The 18,236-nt window shown below is 44.7% G+C and overlaps 1 protein-coding gene across 1 annotated transcript in view; it reads right to left on the bottom strand.

The window, feature by feature from the left end:
• The window catches only part of LOC116978984 (probable E3 ubiquitin-protein ligase HERC4), a 76,427-nt gene that overhangs the window by 6,240 nt on the left and 51,951 nt on the right, over positions 1-18,236 (bottom strand). Inside the window, exons 15-17 of the mRNA XM_033030365.1 lie at positions 11,247-11,413; positions 4,768-4,834; positions 3,726-3,815 (exon numbers count right to left, since the gene is read on the bottom strand). Of these exons, the coding sequence (XP_032886256.1) occupies positions 3,726-3,815; positions 4,768-4,834; positions 11,247-11,413 (324 nt within the window). The remainder of the gene's footprint in view (positions 1-3,725; positions 3,816-4,767; positions 4,835-11,246; positions 11,414-18,236) is intronic.

The raw sequence follows: 18,236 nt of genomic DNA, 5'->3' as shown, positions 1-18,236 counted from the left end.
ATGAAGCCATGCACACGTACTACAAGTAGAACAAGGAGAAAGATATCAGAGTGCAGATATATCGTTACAGGTTTATAGCATTACAGTTACAGAGAAAAGTGCAATGTCCGCAATGAGGTAGGTTGGACAATTGGGCTAGCTGTGGAAGGACTGAAGTAGTCTGATAACTGTATGTGTAGGAAGGAACTGCAGATGCTGGTTTAAACTGAAGATAGACACAAAAAGCTGGAGTGACTCAGCAGGACAGGCAGCATCTCTGGAGAGAAGGAATGGGTGACGTTTCAGGTTTGAAGAGGGTCAAGGGTGTTTTATCGTCATGTGTCCCAGATAGAACAAGGACATTCTTACTTACTGCAGCACAACAGAATATGTACACATAGTACACTGTAAACAATATGATAAACGAGAGAAAAAAAGTTCAGTATATATACACATACCCACAAGTACACACACACACACACACATATAAATATATACACACACACACACACAAATATACATACACACACATACTCAAAAAACAAACAATAGTAGTTCAATAATAATAACTATAATAGTCTATTGAACTTCAGAGCTTATTTGAGGTTGTAGTGTTTAATAGCCCGATGGCTGTAGGGAAGAAGCTGTTCCTGAACCTGGATGTTAGAGTTTTCAGGCTCCTGTACCTTCTTCCCGATGGCAGTGGTGAAATGAGTGCGTGGCCAGGATTGTGTGGGTCCGTGATGATGTTGGCTGCCTTTTTGAGGCAGCAACTTCGATAAATCCCTTCGATGGTGGGGAAGTCGGAGCCAGTGATAGACTGGGCAGTGTTCACAACTTTTTGCAGTGTCTCGACTCGAAATGACACCCATTCCTTTTATCCAGAGATGCTGCCTGAGTTACTCTAGCTTTTTGTGTCTGTCTGATAACAGTAGTCTGATTGTTGTGGGGAGTGCAGAATTAGGGGCCATAAATGTGAGATAGTGATCTACAAATCAGTAGTGAATTCAGGTGAAACCTTCTCCACCCTTCAAATCCATATTGATGGAACGGTTTGAAGGAATGTGGGTCAGATGCTGGCAAGTGGGATTAGTTTGGTTAATCACCTTTGTTAGCATAGACCAGTTGGGCTGAAAGGCCTGTTTCCACGCTACGTAGTTATATGACTCTCAACGATTTTATGATAACACTACTGCCATCAATAAATTGGATTCCAGCGCATTCCTACAATCAACTCTTCTGGATTATCCCAGTTTCCAGGAACTAAATGTGTGGTCATTTTTTTTCGCATTACTTCTTTGGCTATCGGGCCTATAAGGGCAAGATAATAGTCATAGAAGCATACAGCTGGGAAACAAGCCCTTCGGCCAACATGTTGACCAAGCTGCCCCATCTAAGGAAGCATATTGCCATATTACTCTAAACCTTTCCTATCCATGTACCTGTCCAAGTGTCTATCAAATCTATATTACTAAAACTCTGATCTTGACCGCTTTTGGCCCACTGTGCTGCGATTTCCGACAGAACGCCACCACCTACAGCCGTCATTTTTGGCCACCTCGCTCAGAGCCCCCCTCCGCCTTACGGGTGCGGATGACTTTTCCCATCGATGACAAATCAGAGAGATATTAATGTTTTTCAAAAATTCACCATTCTCTCTGCTGCCCCTGCTGGAGGGAGGGGGAGGGACTATAAAACCAGGAAGTGGTGTGCCTCACTCAGTCTCTGCAAGGGATGAAACCAAGGGTCACGTCTCTCTGAGCTCTGAATAACACTGAACAAATGAAAACTGAACACTGAAAATGAAAATATGGTTTGTTTGAAGTAAAAAGGCACTGCCTGCAAATGGTTGTTTGGGTGCTTTGGCTTGAAGTTGAAAGGCACTACTTACTGCAAATGGTGGCTTGGGTGCATTGGCTTGAAGTTGAAAGGCACTACTTACTGCAAATCGTGGCTTGGGAGCTTTGGTTTGAAATTGAAAGGCACTACTTACTGCAAATGGTGGCGTGGGAGCTTTGGTTTGAAGTTGAAAGGCACTACTTATTGCAAATGGTGGTTTGGGAGCTTTGGTTTGAAGTTGAAAGACACTACTTACTGCAAATGGTGGCTTGGGAGCTTTGGCTTGAAGTTGAAAAGCACTACTTACTGCAAATGGTGGCTTGGGTGCTTTGGCTTTAAGTTAAAAGGCACTACTTACTGCAAATGGTGGCTTGGGAGCTTTGGCTTGAAGTTGAAAGGCACTACTTACTGCAAATGGTGGCTTGGGTGCTTTGGCGTGAAGTTGAAAGGTACTACTTACTGCAAATGGCGGCTTGGGTGCTTTGGCTTGAAGTTAAAAGGCACTACTGCAAATGCACTGATTTCCTGTTTGCATTGTATATTGATTTTAGATAAAACGCTACCACTTATGGCTGTGATTTTTGGCCATCTTACTCAGTTCCCCTCCGCTGAGCAGGTGCAGAAAATTCTTCCCATCAATTAAAAATAAAAGTGTTATTAGTGTTTAAAAAATGTTGAGAATCTCTCTCCTGTCAATCACGCCATGAAAGCCACACCTTTTCCGGTGGGAGGGGGAGGGGTTATAAAACCTGGAAGTGTGGGTGTGGCTCAGTCTCTGCATGATGGGGGAGGGAGAGGTCACGACTGTCTGAGCTGTGAATCAACTGAACACACTGAATGTCTACTGAACTATAAGTTTGGTGTTTTGTGTGGTTTTATGGTGGTTTTACCCTGCATGAAATGGTATGAAGCTGCATTTGAATTTAGTGGCCTTGCACCCTGCTTGAAGTGGAATGAAACTGCACTTGAATTTGGCGGCCTTGCATCCTGCTTGAAGTGGTATGAAACTGCACTTGAATTCGGTGGCCTTGCACCCTGCTTGAAGTGGTTGGAAACTGCACTTGAATTTGGTGGCCTTGCACCCTGCTTGAAATGGTAGGAAACTGCACTTGAATTTGGTGGCCTTGCACCCTGCTCATAGTGGTAAGAAAATGCACTTGAATTTGGTGGCCTTGCACCCTGCTTGAAATGGAATTTTGGATACAGCCAGCTCCTGCTCAAGACACCAATGATGGGGCAATAGCCTGATGTTAATTGAGGGATAATCATTGCACAGGATACCGTAGTTAGTGCCCTAAAGAGCCTAGATGGTGGGTATATGGAACAAACCGCCAGAGAAGGTAGTTGAGGCAGGTACTACGACAACATTTAAAAGACCTTTGGATGGTACATGGACAGGAAATGGTTTGGAAAGATATGGGCCAAAAGCAAGCAAATGGGTCCAGCTAAGGAGGCAACTTGATCAGCATGAACGTATTGAGCTGAAAGGCTTGTTTCCATGCTGTATGACTCTATACCATAGCAAATTGGGAAATTACCTACGGGGCATAAAGCATGGAACTATAGATGCTGGAATTTTGTGTAGAACACAGAGCTTAGGGCGGCACGGTGGCACAGCGGTTGAGTTGCTGCCTGACAGCGCCAGAGACCCGGGTGTGATCTTGACTACGGGTGCTGTCCGAACGGAGTTTATACATTCTCCCCATGAACCGTGTGGGTTTTCTCCAGGTGCTCCAGTTTTCTCCCAGCAAAGACGTACAGGTCTGTAGGTTAATTGGCTTCAGTAAATTGTCCCTGGTGTGTAGGATAGAACTAACGTGTGGGTGATTGATGGTCGGCGCGGACTCAGTGGGCCGAAGGGCCTGTTTCCACGTTGTATCTCTCTAAAGTCTAAAGTCTGAAAAAACTGACCTGTTGTGGCTTTGCACTGGAATATTTTTCCCATTAGGAATGAGTTCATGTCGGGTTATTGATCCATCAGCCATGTCTGCCCCAATCTAAAAGATAAATTCAACATGAGACAGGAGAAGATGCCAACAGATTTTATTTAATGCACATTTTTGGAAATGACAGCAAGCAACTTAATTACTCAGATAGTTACTGTGTTTGTATGAAAACGCATCATATTCCTTGCAGAGCCATTAGTTCAGTGGGTGTGGGTTTGGCTTGGTTAACTAGATAAAATTAAAAATTGGAGAAACAAGGAACTGCAGCTGCTGGTTTACAAAAAAAGACACAAAGTAGGTCAGGTAGCATCTCTGGAGAACACGAATAGGTGAAGTTTCAGTTGGGATGGATAATGGTATTTGGTGCTGAGGTCTATGGGAAGGGTATGTCCTGGATTGTAGAGTGCCCTTCAGTCACTTCCATGTCTCCTCTAGTGCAGAATGACACTCCCACTATGATATCTATGAAGACTGAATGAAGGCACATGAAACTGCAGATAATAGTTTACCAAAATAAAACCCAACAAAGTGCTGGAGTAACTCAGCGGGTCAGTAATGGATAGGTAATGTTTTGGGTCGAGACTCTTCTTCAGACTGCTGGATATGGGAGAAAAAGCTGGAAAAGTGGTAGGGATGGGACAAAGCCTGGCAAGTGATAGGTGGATACAGGTGATGGGGGGGGAGAGAGTGATTGGCAGATGAGTGGACCAAGGCTGGAGATGTAAAGGAGACAAAAAATTGTCAGATAAGGAAAGAAGAGGAGGAGTGAAATGAAGAGCAAGAGGGAGCGATATTGAAGGAAGGGGACAGGGGAATGAAGTGAAAATGGGGTGGGATGGTGGGAGATATGAGTTTGTGCACCAGGGTGGGGGAAAAGGGAATGGGCGCTACCTAAAATGGGAGAATTTACTGAGCTGGGGCTAGGGTATCGGGACCTGAGCTCCAGTCAGAGCAGAGGGACAAAGCTCAGAACAAGCTTAAGAGAAAGGCAACCGTGACTTACTGTGAAATCCATGCAGAATATCTCCTCCAAGTCATCACCCTCATAATTGAGAAGCTCCTGAAGATTTCTGCAGGAAAAAGGAAAGCAAATCAATGACCAACTGCTGTTGGAAACATGATTGAAGCAAACTCGAGTTTGCAAGCGGCTGATGCCTCACTGGCTCTGGCTTTCTTGCTCCACCACTGACTGCGTTAACAATCTAGGGCACCAAACTAGCAACATCAGTAGAGTTGCTGCCTTACAACTTCAGACATCCGGGTTCGATCCTGACTACGGGTGCTGGCTGTAAAGAGTTTGTACGTTCTCCCTGTGACTGAGTGGCTTTTCTCTGGGTGCTCTAGTTTCTTCCCCCATTCCAAAGACGTGCGGGTTTGTAGGTGAATTGTCTTCTGTAAACTGTCCCTCGTGTGTGGAATAGACCTGGTGCAGGTGTGTTCAATGGTCAGCATTGACTCGGTGGGACTGTGGGCCGGTTTGCACGCTGTATCTCTAAATTAAACTGAACTCAACTTTGACCAGGATCGTGAAGAGCTATCACTGTTCCTGTAATCCATGAAACTTTCAGATTTAAAAACAAGGATTTATTGAAGTCCGAACCCGCTGCACAATTTCCTGCCTCTCAGAATCCTGGAACGCTGCCTCATGGAACATTTAATCCCAGATCAATTCTGATTTCAATGTAGTCCATGATGAATATGGTCGACAAACCCATTAAAAAACATAAGTAGCTAGTGATATTAACTTTACGACTAATTTCCATCTTGCACTCAAATTCACTTGGACCATCTCCGTTTCTTGATCTCACCGTCTCCATCACAGGAAATAGACTATCGACTGACATCTATTATAAACCTACTGACTCCCACAGCTATCTAGACTACACTTCGTTCCACCCTGCTTCCTGCAAAGACTCTATCCCCTACTGCCAATTCCTCCATCTGCGCCCAAGATGAGGTGTTCAAGTTACATTTATTGTCACATGCACCAACTGGTACAGTGAGATTTGAGTTACCATACAGCCATACGGATAAAAAAGAACACAATACACGATAGAGTTTAACATAAACATCCCCACACAGCGGAATCAACGTTTCCACTGTGAGGGAAGGCAACAAAGTTCATTCATCTTCCAAACTAGGACATCAGAGATTTCCTCATTTTTTAGGGAACGGGGAATCCACTCTTCCAACTGATGAAGTGGACCCTTTAATAATATTCAAGGAACTGCGCTGGTCAAGAAGGCACAGCAACGACCGTTCTTCCTGAGGACATTAAAAGAGACTGGTCTGCCCCAACAGCTGCTGACAACCTTCTACCGCTGCACCACAGAGAGCATATTAACGTATGGCATCGCTGTGTGGTATCTCAGCTGCACGGAGGCGGAGAGGAGAGCTCTTCAGCGCGTCGTCCACAGAGCGCAGAAGATTATTGGGACACAGCTACTAGCCTTGGAGGGCATCTACCACACACGGTGCCTCAGGAAGGCCGTCAGCATCCATAAAGACTCCTCACACCCTTGTAATGGACTGTTCGAACTACTTCCCTCCGGCAGACGTTACAAGGCCTTCTACGCCCGAACCTCCAGACTCAGGAACAGCTTCATTCCCAGAGCTATAGCGGCTCTGAACCGGCCCTGCTGTGTGCCCCCCATCCCCCCTGGACTGTCTCCCTCGGATGGTCACGTCGCACAGACACATCTGCACTTTAGTCTGTTGAACTGTTTTGACTATTTTACTGTTGTAATGTTCTTTTTACAATCCATGTTCTCGGGGTATCTAAATCTAAATTTTATTAGCTATTTATGTTATGACATCGGATGGAAGCTGCATACCAAATCTCGTTGCGCTTATGTAGCAATGTAACAAAATCTTGAGATTTTAAAAATCGTCTTTAATTTATCCCATCAGATAAAGCATAAAAAGAATAATTTGACACCTAATTCACTTTCATATCTTCAGTATTAAAAAAGTTATGGCCATTTTCATACTCGGAAATTGGCATCTTGTTCCCTATTGTTTTTTCATTGACTTAACACAAAAGCTGTGATCGAGAACATTTAAAAGCCCATAACATTCTTAAAATTTAAGAGAACTGAAAGAAATTTTCAGTTATTATAGATTGAAGCATTCTGAAACAAATATGAAACAATCTTACTTAGATGAAATTAAAGCATATAGTTAGTTAGTTACCTAATTGTAGCTAATGACAAAATTAAATTACTAGATCTAAACATCTATCCATTTCTTAAGAATAGATTAACATTTTTAAATAGCCTAAGTGTCCAAATAACATTCACACAAGAATTCATAATATAACATAATTTTTAAATCTCATTGTCATGGGTTTATAGGCCAAATGGAAGGAACCTGTATTAATTTTAATGTTTAATACCTGTAAATTAATGGCCATTTAAATCAGCTTGCTAGTGGGATTTTCTGGAATGGGACCATTTGGAACGTTGAGATTGTGGTGATTTAGTCCCCCATATCGGCAGCAAATACACTGCCGGTTTGTTCGGGGACTAATTCGCCGTTTCGCAACTTAAAATGTGAATTAAATACATCTTAAGAAACACTTTTATACATAAAAATAAACTACTTTCTTTTACCTGTCCCCTACATAAAATCCGGCCTCGTTGTCGGCGTTGACGGCTTCAGAAGCTGATTTTAAAATCACTCCAGCGAATTAAAAAAAACACACAGAACGGCCTTCGGAACGATTCTTTAGCAACATCTTGCACTCCAACAAAATATAATTCAGGACCAGGTCGGAAAAAAAACGCGTTTTAACCCCGCCCCCCCCCCCCCCTCAAACACGCCAAAATCGCGCACACGGCCAGTGGCAGAATTGCAGCGCCGCTGAAGGCAAGTATTGTAACATACCTAGCTTATGTGCAATGACAATTAAAAAATTTATTATAATATTAATAATAATAATAATTATTATTATTATTATTATTATTATAATTATAAGAGTAACCATCAGCAGTGGGTTTTACTTGCCCAAGGGGGGAAGTGTCTCAGTCAAAGATTGTGATCACAACTCTAAAGTTAAGTCAGTACAGCAGGACATTTCTACACCAAAAAAGATACCAACTGAGGAAGTACAGATGTGAGGTAGATTGATGCTGTGAGGCTGCGAAACAGTCACTCTGTACTCACAGTCACCTGATTCTGCGGCTTGGCACGGACACTTTAATAACTGGCACTGGCCACTTTAATAACTGGCACTGGCCACTCAAATCAGCTGCCCCGGACATTTTTATGATTGGTTTTACTGTATTTTAACGTTGTTGTTTTACCTGCTTTTAACTATTTATACTGTTCCATCAGGGACTGGATTGTTTTTAGTGTTATTATGTGTGAAATGTTTTAAATTTCATGTGCGATGCTCCGGTATTCCCTGGGAAACGTCTTTTCATTTTGCACTGTACAACTGTTGCTTGCAAGATGACAATAAAGGTTGATTGATTGACAGATTGATTGATTGATTAATTACAGGATTTGTGGTTTACTTTTACATTGTACAAGAGTCGCGACTTCTCGGTTCCGCTTGCAACAAGATACAAAAGTAAGCGTACTTAATAATTAATAATTTTATAGTGTTAATAATTATTAACAATCCAGTGTTAATAATTTGACTGGATTGCGACTGTTTGGGTCTTGGCTTAATTGGGTACACAGATAAGGAAGTAAATGTGTTTAATAGCAGATACTAGTTGGTGGCATCTGTGTGCTGTATGTGTCAAGGTAAGGACAATGAATATATTGACAATTGATACTAGATGGCATCCTCTGAATTTTGCACGCAGTGGAATTCAAAGGTAGCGATAACAAATGTGTTAATGGCGTCTGTGTGTTTTGGAGGAGAAATAACAGTGAGTATGTTAAATAGTCGATAATAGCTATCGTCTCCTGAAACCGCATGGAGCGGAGTTCAAAGGTAGTGAAAATGAATATGTTAAATAACAGATACCAACTGGCAGCTTCTTTTAATGTATTCACGGCTTTTGGGACTTCCACACATCATAGGTGAGGCCCTCACTAAGGTCTCCCCAGTATCCCACAGGTCCGCTCTTGCTCCCCCTCCCTCCAGATGCAACAGCCCCCCTCGTCCTCATCTTTCACCCCATCAGCCGTCACATACAGCACAAAATCCTCCAACATTTTCGCCACCTCCAACAGGATCCCACCACCAGCCACATCTTCCCATCTCCACCCCTTTCCGCTTTCTGTAGAGACCGTTCCCTCCGCAATTCCTTGGTTAACTCATCATTTCCAACCCAAACCACCCCCTCCCCAGGTACGTTCCCCTGCAACCGCAGGAGATGCAACACCTGTCCTTTTACCTTCCCCCTCGACTCCATCCAAGGACCCAAACAGACATTTCAGGTGAAGCAGAGGTTTATTTGCTCCTCCTCCAACCTCATCTACTGTGTCAGCTGTACCAGGTGTGGACTTCCATATTTCAATGAGACCAAGCGCAGGCTCGGCAATTGTTTCATTGAACATCTCCGCTCAGTCCACCTAGGCCTACGTGATCTCCCAGTTGCTAAACACTTTAACTCCCCCTCCCATTCCCACACTGACCTTTCTGTCCTGGGCCTCCTCCATTGTCAGAGTGAGGCCCAGTGAATTACAGCACCTCATATTTTACTTGGGCAGCTTACAACTCAGTGGTATGAATATTAGAAACATAGAAAATAGGTGCAGGAGTAGGCCATTCGGCCCTTCGAGCCTGCACCGCCATTCAATATGATCATGGCTGATCATCCAACTCAGTATCCTGTACCTGCGTTCTCTCCATACCCCCTGATCCCTTTAGCCACAAGGGCCACATCTAACTCCCTCTTAAATATAGCCAATGAACTGGCCTCAACTACCTTCTGCGGCAGAGAATTCCAGAGATTCACCACTCTCTGTGTGAAAAAAGTTTTCCTCATCTCGGTCCTAAAAGATTTCCCCCTTATCCTTAAACTGTGACCCCTTGTTCTGGACTTCTCCAACATCGGGAACAACCTTCCTGCATCTAGCCTGTCCAACCCCTTAAGTATTTTGTAAGTTTCTATAAGATCCCCCCTCAATCTTCTAAATTCTAGCGAGTACAAACCGAGTCTATCCAGTCTTTCTTCATATGAAAGTCCTGACATCCCAGGAATCAGTCTGGTGAACCTTATCTGTACTCCCTCTATGGCAAGAATGTCTTTCCTCAGATTAGGAGACCAAAACTGTACGCAATACTCCAGGTGTGGTCTCACCAAGACCCTGTACAACTGCAGTAGAACCTCCCTGCTCCTATACTCAAATCCTTTTGCTATGAATGCTAACATACCATTCGCCTTCTTCACTGCCTGCTGCACCTGCATGCCTACTTTTAATGACTGGTGTACCATGACACCCAGGTCTCGTTGCATCTCCCCCTTTCCTAATCGGCCACCATTCTAATCATAGAGAATATTGATTTCTCTAACTTCAAGTAACTCTTGCATCCCCACCTCTTACTCTTCCACCTTCTCTTTCCCTTGCCACCCACCTGTGACACACATTTCTCCCACCTCCAGTCACCCTGTTCCTTTCTCCTCCTCCAATCCCCGAGTCCCCCATCTCCCTTTTGTCCCCCCTCTTTTCCCTCCCTATCCCCTTTCACCCAATTCCTCCCTCCGGCTTTTCATTTCACTCCACCTCTCCTCTCCTTATCTGACATCTTCTTGTCTCCTTGTCACCTGTAGCCTTTGTCGCTTACTCCACCCATCTGCCAATCAAATCACCCCCCTCATCTGTATCCAAGCTTTGTCCTTTCCCACCACTTTTCCCGCCTACTCCAATCAGCCTGAAGAAGGGTCCCGACCCGAAACATCATCTGGCCTTTCATTCCCTTCACAGATGCTGCCTGAATAACTGAGTTCCTCCAGCACTTGGTGTTTTGGTAAAGATTCCAGCATCTGTTTCCAGTTTCTTGTGTCTCCGTTCTGATGACTACGTTGGATTGATCAAATGAGACCAATGAAGGTTAATAGCCCAGCTCCATGGCTCTCAACCAGAGTTAACGAAGCATCTGAGACTGAGTTTAGAAGGATGAGAGGAAGACCTCATTAAAACTTACCGAATAGTGAAAGGCCTGGAAAGAGTGGATGTGATAAGGATGTTTCCACTAGTGGGAACATTTAGGACCAGAGGCCTTAGCCTCAGAATAAAAAGACAGACCTTAAGAAAGGATGTGGAATTTCTTTAGTCAGAGGTTGGTGAATATGTGGAATTCATTGCCACGGACAGCTGTGGAGGCCAAGTCATTGGATATTTTTAAGGTAGAGATTGATAAGTTCTTGATTAGTAAGAGTGTCAGGGGTTATGGGGAGGAAGCAGAAGAATGGGGTTGAGATGGAAAGATAGATCAGCCATTATTGAATGGCTGAGTAGACTTGATGGGACGAATGGCCTAATTCTGCTCCTCTGACTTATGAACTTATGAGCATGACTTACCGGCCGACTGTTGGGGAGAGTTCCTTCAGGTCATCGAGAGTAGGTTGCTCATTTAGCAGCTTCTTGTAGAGGGCCAATGGGAAGTGGAAGTCCACCACATAACCATGGTACAGGGCCAGCCAGCAGATAATGCCCAGCAGGCGAAATACATCATTGATTTCTGGCTCCTGTGTGTTTAAATGTGAACAATGTAACCCATTCATCAGCACTCTTTACTTGTCTTGGTGTCACTGATCATAGTCATACGATACGATACAATAGAACTTTATTTATCCCAGGAGGGAAATTAATTTGGCAACAGTCATAAAAAACACACAATACATGAAACATGAAATTAAAGTGATGTGTGGTAAGGCTTTGGGGATGTGCAAAGATTGGGGAGGTGGGGGGGGGGGGGGGTCAGTCTCAGTCCCGGTCTACGCCATGACAGAAGGGGGAGGAGATGTACAGTTTGATAGCCACAGGGAAGTAGGATCTCCTGTGGCCTTCTGTTCTGCATCTTGGTGGATCCAGTCTGTTGCTGAAGGTGCTCCTCAGATTGACCAGTGTGTCATGGAGGGGGTGATCTGTATTGTCCAGGGTGCTCTGCAGTTTGAGGAGCATCCTCCCCTCCAAGACCATCTCCCATGAATCCAACTCCAACCCCTGGACGGAGCCAGCCTTCCTGATGAGTTTGTTGATCCTATTGACGTCCACAGCCTTCGCCCTGGCTACCACCGATTGGTAGAACATCTGCAGCATCTCATTGCAGACGGAGCCTTCTCTAAAAGTACAGGTGGCTCTGTCCCTTGTACAGGGCTTCAGCATTCCTGGACCAGACCAGTTTACTGTCCAGGTACACTCCCATGTATTTGTACTCCCTGGTAAACTGCACATCCACACCATTGATGGAGTGTGGAAACAGGCCCTTCGGCCCAACTTGCCCACACTGGCCAACATGGTCAACACTGGTCCCACCTGCCTGCATTTGGCCCCTGTCCCTCTAAACCTGTCCTATCCACGTACCTGTCTAAATGTGTCTTTAACGTTGCGATAGTACCTGCCTCAACTACCTTCACCATACACCCACCACCCATTGTGTGAAAAAAGCTATCCCTCAGATTTCTTTTAAATCATTCCTCTCCTCACCTTAAAAGTATGTCCTCTGACCCTCGATTCCTCTACTTTGGGCAAGAGACTGTGTGTCTACCCGATCTATTGGACAGGTTGGGAGAGTGGCCTGAAAAGTAGCAGATGGAATACAGCGTAGCAAAGTGTAGAGTCATGCAGTAGGAATAAAGACAGACTATTTTCCAAATAGGCAAGGAATTTAAAAATTGGAGGTGCAAAGGGACCTGAGAGTGCTGGTGCAGGATTCCCAAAAAGTTAATTTGCAAGTCGAATCAGTAGTGATGTAGGCAAATACAATGCTAACATTTATTTCAGAATAGTAAGATTAAACGAGAACTTACCAGTTTGAAGTTTGGTTTTTATTTTATGAGGAGTTATGATGAGGGATTACGTGAAGACCCCGCCAGCACGGGTGCGCAACATTCTTCAAAGCAGCGCTGTGGAATCACAGTAATAGTAATTGAAATAAACATAGTAAGATAGGAAGAACTAATATACCAGTTGACCTTTATAATAGAGGGCGGGAGCGGAGGGCACGTAATCCCTCATCGTAACTCCTCATAAAATAAAGATCAAACTTCAAACTGGTAAGTTCTCGTTTAATCTTACTATTTTACTTCGGAGTCACGTGAGTGACTATGTGAAGATTTTAAAGCTCTGTGATTTCAAGCCGTGGAACAGTCCATGCTTCACTCACTGCCGAAGTCATTCAAGGGAGGAAGTATGTTATTGTATTCAGACATGTATCCAATTCAGACAATAACAATTTATTTTAACAAAATAATCCTCCCTAGGGCTAAATATATTACAGAATTCAAACTTGATTCTGCAACACCGCAGGTTTGGTTATTGGCATTATAAAGAATTGGAAGGTCTTTCTCTAGACCATCCTGCTGTTGCCAGGATATGGTCCATAGGCACTTCCTTGTCTCTAGCTGCCGGTGTTGCTGTTGCCCTTGTGGATAGAAACTTAAGATGTCAGTATCCACCCCAGCAGTTCCCAAACCTGTTTGAGCCATCTAGCGATGGTTAGTGCTGATACCCGGCCATTAGGCTGTTTATGGCTGCCCATAGTGCCAATTTACTTCCTCTTAAGTTTTAGTAGTCTTAAGGTATAATAGAAGGTGTGTCATTACACATAGTCGGGTGTCAGATGGGTATACCTGGAATTCCAAATTTTGTCCTGATGTTCCTGGTCTATCTTGTTTAACAAGCTCTAATATGTGAAGTTATCTTTTCTGGAAATGCCATAATTTATCCCAGTCTCAGTTTATGTAGAAACTGGACCCCTAGAGCTGAGAGCAGTACCATCAGCATACTGTTTTTAAATGTCAGTTTCCCCCCCCCCCCCTCCCCCCAGGGACAGGGACATTGCTGGTGCCCCTAGCAATGTTAGTACAATACTGACGTCCCAGATCTGGGAGTACCTCACTCTAGGAGGGTTAGTGTTATAAATAATCCTCATAAGTTTGGCTAACTAGAGGGTGAGATCCCATGGAGAGTTGTCGTGGCGCCTGCCATCAGCAAGCTGACAGGGCACTCCTGCATAATTATAGTACTGCAGCTCAGTCCTTCATTGACATGAAGGCTGGATAGGAATTCCCAGGACGTTGGTGGTTGTCGCTGTATTATACGCTACACCAGTCCTTGTTGATTCTTGATAGGCCGACATGATCAAGCTCATGGTCCTGTCCGCCAGCCCGGATCTAGCATGGTGGACTATGGTTCAGAGACTATGTCCGAGACCACAGGGATCCATGGCTGTGTAGGCCAATCAGGTACTTTCAAGACACCTGATGCTGAGTCCATATGTGTTTTTACTTAGGATCCGACTGATGAGGCAGGAGGGAAAACATTGTAAACAATTATTCCCCATTCAGTGAGTAACGTCCATTGCTGCTGCCCCAAGTGTGGTTCCCAAGCGGCATATGTTGGTAACTGGTGATTGGGTCTAGATGCAAATGGATCGATATCTGGTGTCCCTCTTTTAGTAATATCAGCAACTTTTTTTGTGGTCCAACAGCCATTCGGTGCTGTCATTGAATTTTCATGACCTGGTGTGTGCCACTGTATTGAGCTTACCTGGTAGGTACGTTTGCTGATAGCCAAATATGTATGTTAACACACCATAGCCAAATATATTGGCCAGATTGACACATGATATCGATCTTTTCTCCCATATGATTAATATATGCCACCACTGTGATATTATCAATTTGTAGGCGGACATGCAGATGGTGCATTGTGAGCAGTAGTCTTTTAACCCATAAAACGCACCCAACACCAGTGTTTTTAGTAATGATGATTACTAATAATGATGGGCTGGAACTATGCCAAGTATTCCCTTTCATCGTTATAACTCCAAATTGCTTAGGCTGGTAACTGCATAGGTCGATCAAAGTGACCTGCAAGGTGTTTTTGCTCTTGCACTTTTACCCTTTTTGAGCTTTAATGATGCAAGGCCCAACCTGAGTAGCTGGAAATGCTGCTCCTAGTTTTCCAATTACCCTTGTCTCCTGTCTAATAGATGGTTTATTTTGTAATAATTAATTTTGTTGTAGGCTTCCACCAAGTCTGCTTTACTCTTTGGCAATGTTACAGACATATGGATTACGTTAATTGTAAATCCCAGAAAGTCCAGTTGTGGATGCCGTCAACTTAGATTTATCTGGATGGAGATGACCCCAGAGTTTCACCCAATGTTTGGTAGCTAAAACTGCTGATTTAGCTAGATCCAGGGTGTTTTCCCCACAATTGATATATCATCAAGATATGCCATGACAATATGTTTTTGTTTCTAATATTGCCAAGGCCAGTTTTAATATCTTGGTGAATAGTCTTGGGGCTGAAGTTAACTCATTAGGCAACGCTATACTCTGCCATTGTTGCCCCATCCAGTTAAATTTTAGGTATCGACAATGATCCCTCCATGTCTCCGAAAACAACAATGTCAATCCTGCTGTCATCTCTGTACCATCGTCTGGGCGAGCAACCAATGATATGCCCGCTGTCAGAAGTTTTAAAATCTTCTGTAGTTTGACCTCCTGGGTTTTTGTGCCAGTCCCACTGTACCTCCAGATGGCATTGTTTGCTGCTGGCATTTTTAACGAAGTAAAGTTCACAGGAGGCCAATACTTCACCGTAATTTCGTTGCCTGTTCCTGCAGAGGATGGAAGTTCAGGTAGTCAATGCTGGCCGCCAGCTTGGTCTGTAATGGTACTTTTCGTTGATCCGTAATTTTGGTGATCACTCCCAGTAGCTCCTTAGGATTCTGCACCCCTGCACACTGCCGTTTTCTTCAGCCAAGTCCCCTTCTTCAGGACCAGCCCAGCCCTGGTCCACAACACTCTCCTCTGTCGAGGGAGATGCATTGTTTTACAGCCCTCGATAAGGTGCTGTTGTGGGAGTGAGAAGACTCCCATAGTGAGCTTGCTCCATCTCCCGGAGCAAGTCACGGGCGGACCTCTGCTGCACTCGGGCAGCGTGCCTCTTCGGCCGGACTCAGATGAGTATGATCGGCCGGGCTGAATCTTGCTGGGCTTTGCCTGCTGTGCTGCTTTGAGCTGTACGACTCATGGCGCTGGATTCAGCTTGGCAGAGTTGGAGTCGGTAAGTGGACCTTAGTAACCACTCCAACGGTCACTTCCACTGCCCTTGGGCAGTGCGTCCTCCTGGCCAGACTCCCTGAGTCTATCGGCCGGACTGACTCCTGTTCTGCCTGCCTGCAGCCCGCTGTGCTGTTTCCAGGTTCGCGGTGCTGGGCTCAGCCTGCGCCGGTCGTACCCGGCTGTCGGCTGCCGGAACCTTCCTAGTTCCTCACAGCCTGCGGTCCTGGAGCCGCTGGTCACTCATGGCTGTCGGAACCTTCCTGGTTCCCCGCAGCCTGCGGTCCTGGAGCCGCTGTTTCCCCATGGCTGTCGGTACCTTCCTAGTTCCTCACAGCCTGCGGTCCTGGAGCCGCTGTTTCCCCATGGCTGTCGGAACCTTCCTAGTTCCTCACAGCCTGCGGTCCTGGAGCCGCTGGTCACCCATGGCTGTCGGTACCTTCCTGGTTCCCCGGGTCCTGGAGACCGTTTTTTCTTCCCCTTGTCCAACGTGCTGTAACATAAAGCACAGCAAGGGGAAGAATACAACTTCAATATAATTTTTCTTACCTTGTAGGTCCGTTTCAATTTTGCCGCGGGAGCGCTCCACCCCCGCCCGTCGCTGTTGCACTGCGTGAGACGCTATGTCGCGCATGCATGCTGGCGGTGTCTTCACGTAGTCACTCACGTGACTCCGAAGTAAAATTAAATTTATTCTTAGAATACAAAGATGGGGATATAATGCTGAGGCTTTATAAGGCACTTGTCAGATTGCATCTGTGGTATTGTGCGCAGTTTTGTGCCACATTTCTGAGGATGGATGTGCTGGCATTGGAGTGGGTCCAAAGGAGGTTTACGAGAAGGATCCCAGAATGATTGTGTTAACATATGATGAGTGTTTGCACTGGGTCTCTACTCACTGGAGTTTAGAAGAATGATAATTGAAACTGCCCGAATAGCGAAAGACCTGGATAGAGTGAATGTAGAGAGGATGATTCCACTAGTGGGAGTGTCTAGGACCAGAGGCCATAGCCTCAGAATAAAAGGATGTACCTTTAGAAAGGTGATGAGGAGGAGTTTCTTTGGTCAGTGGGTGGTGAATCTGTGGAATTCATTGCCACATACAGCTATGGATGCCAAGCTAATAAGTATTCTTAAGGTGGAGATTGACAGATTCTGATTAGTACGGGTGTCCGGGGTTTCCTTTATCCTGTATCTATATAAGGACAGCTAGATTGCAACAAAAAAGCTTTTCGTTGTATGTCAGTACACGTGACAATAAGCTAAGCTAAATTAAAAGAAACTAAACTGAACTATCAGAATACATCACAGCTTGGCTGGGCAACTGGGCACTTGAAACTAGCGAGTTCACATCTGGAACTGGCGAGTGGGATTAGAACATAGAACACTACAGCACAAGGACAGGCCTTTCAGCCCACAATGTCTGTGCCAAACATTATCTCCCTCCACAGAGTCACACAGCGAGGAAACAGACCCTTCAGCACTACTTGCCCACAGCAACCAACATGTCCCATCTACACTAGTCCCACCTGCCAGTGTTTGTCCCAAATCCCTCTAAACTGTCCTATTCATGTACCTGTCTAAATGTTTCTTAAACGTTGCGATAGTGCTTGCCTCAACTACCTCTTCCGTCAGCTCGACATACACCCACCACCCTTTGTGTGAAAAAGCTACCCCTCAGATTCCTATTAAATCTAACCTCCCTCACCTTAAACTGATGTCATCTGGTTCTCAGTCCCCCTACTCTGGGTAAGAGTCTCAGTGCGCCTACTCAATCTATTCATGATTTTATACACCTCTGTTAGATAATAACCCATTCTCCATTCTCTGCATATCCATCCAAAGGTCTTTTAAATGCCACTAATGTATCTGCTTCATTTACCACCTCTGCAGCACGTTCCATGCTCTCACCACCCTGTGTGCATTAAAATAGTAAGATTAAACGAGAACTTACCAGTTTGAAGTTTGATCTTTATTTTATGAGGAGTTATGGTGAGCGATTACGTGAAGAAGCCCCGCCAGTCCGCATGCGTATCCATCTTTAAAGCAGCGGTATGAAATCACAGATAACAGCAGTCGAAGTAACTTAGTAAGACTTAGAGAAGACTAGAACTACCAGATGATCTTTGCGATTATGAGGGCCGGGACCTCATAAAATAAAGATCAAACTTCAAACTGGTAAGTTCTCGTTTAATCTTACTATTTTACTTCGGAGTCACGTGAGTGATTCTGTGAAGATTTCAAAGCTCTGTGATTTCATGCCGTGAGAAATGAG

Source organism: Amblyraja radiata, chromosome 1 (genome assembly GCF_010909765.2).
Source record: "Amblyraja radiata isolate CabotCenter1 chromosome 1, sAmbRad1.1.pri, whole genome shotgun sequence".
NCBI classification, from domain to species: Eukaryota; Metazoa; Chordata; class Chondrichthyes; order Rajiformes; family Rajidae; genus Amblyraja; species Amblyraja radiata.
Note: the sequence above shows the minus strand (reverse complement) of the source record. Positions and strands in the feature narration are given on the sequence as shown.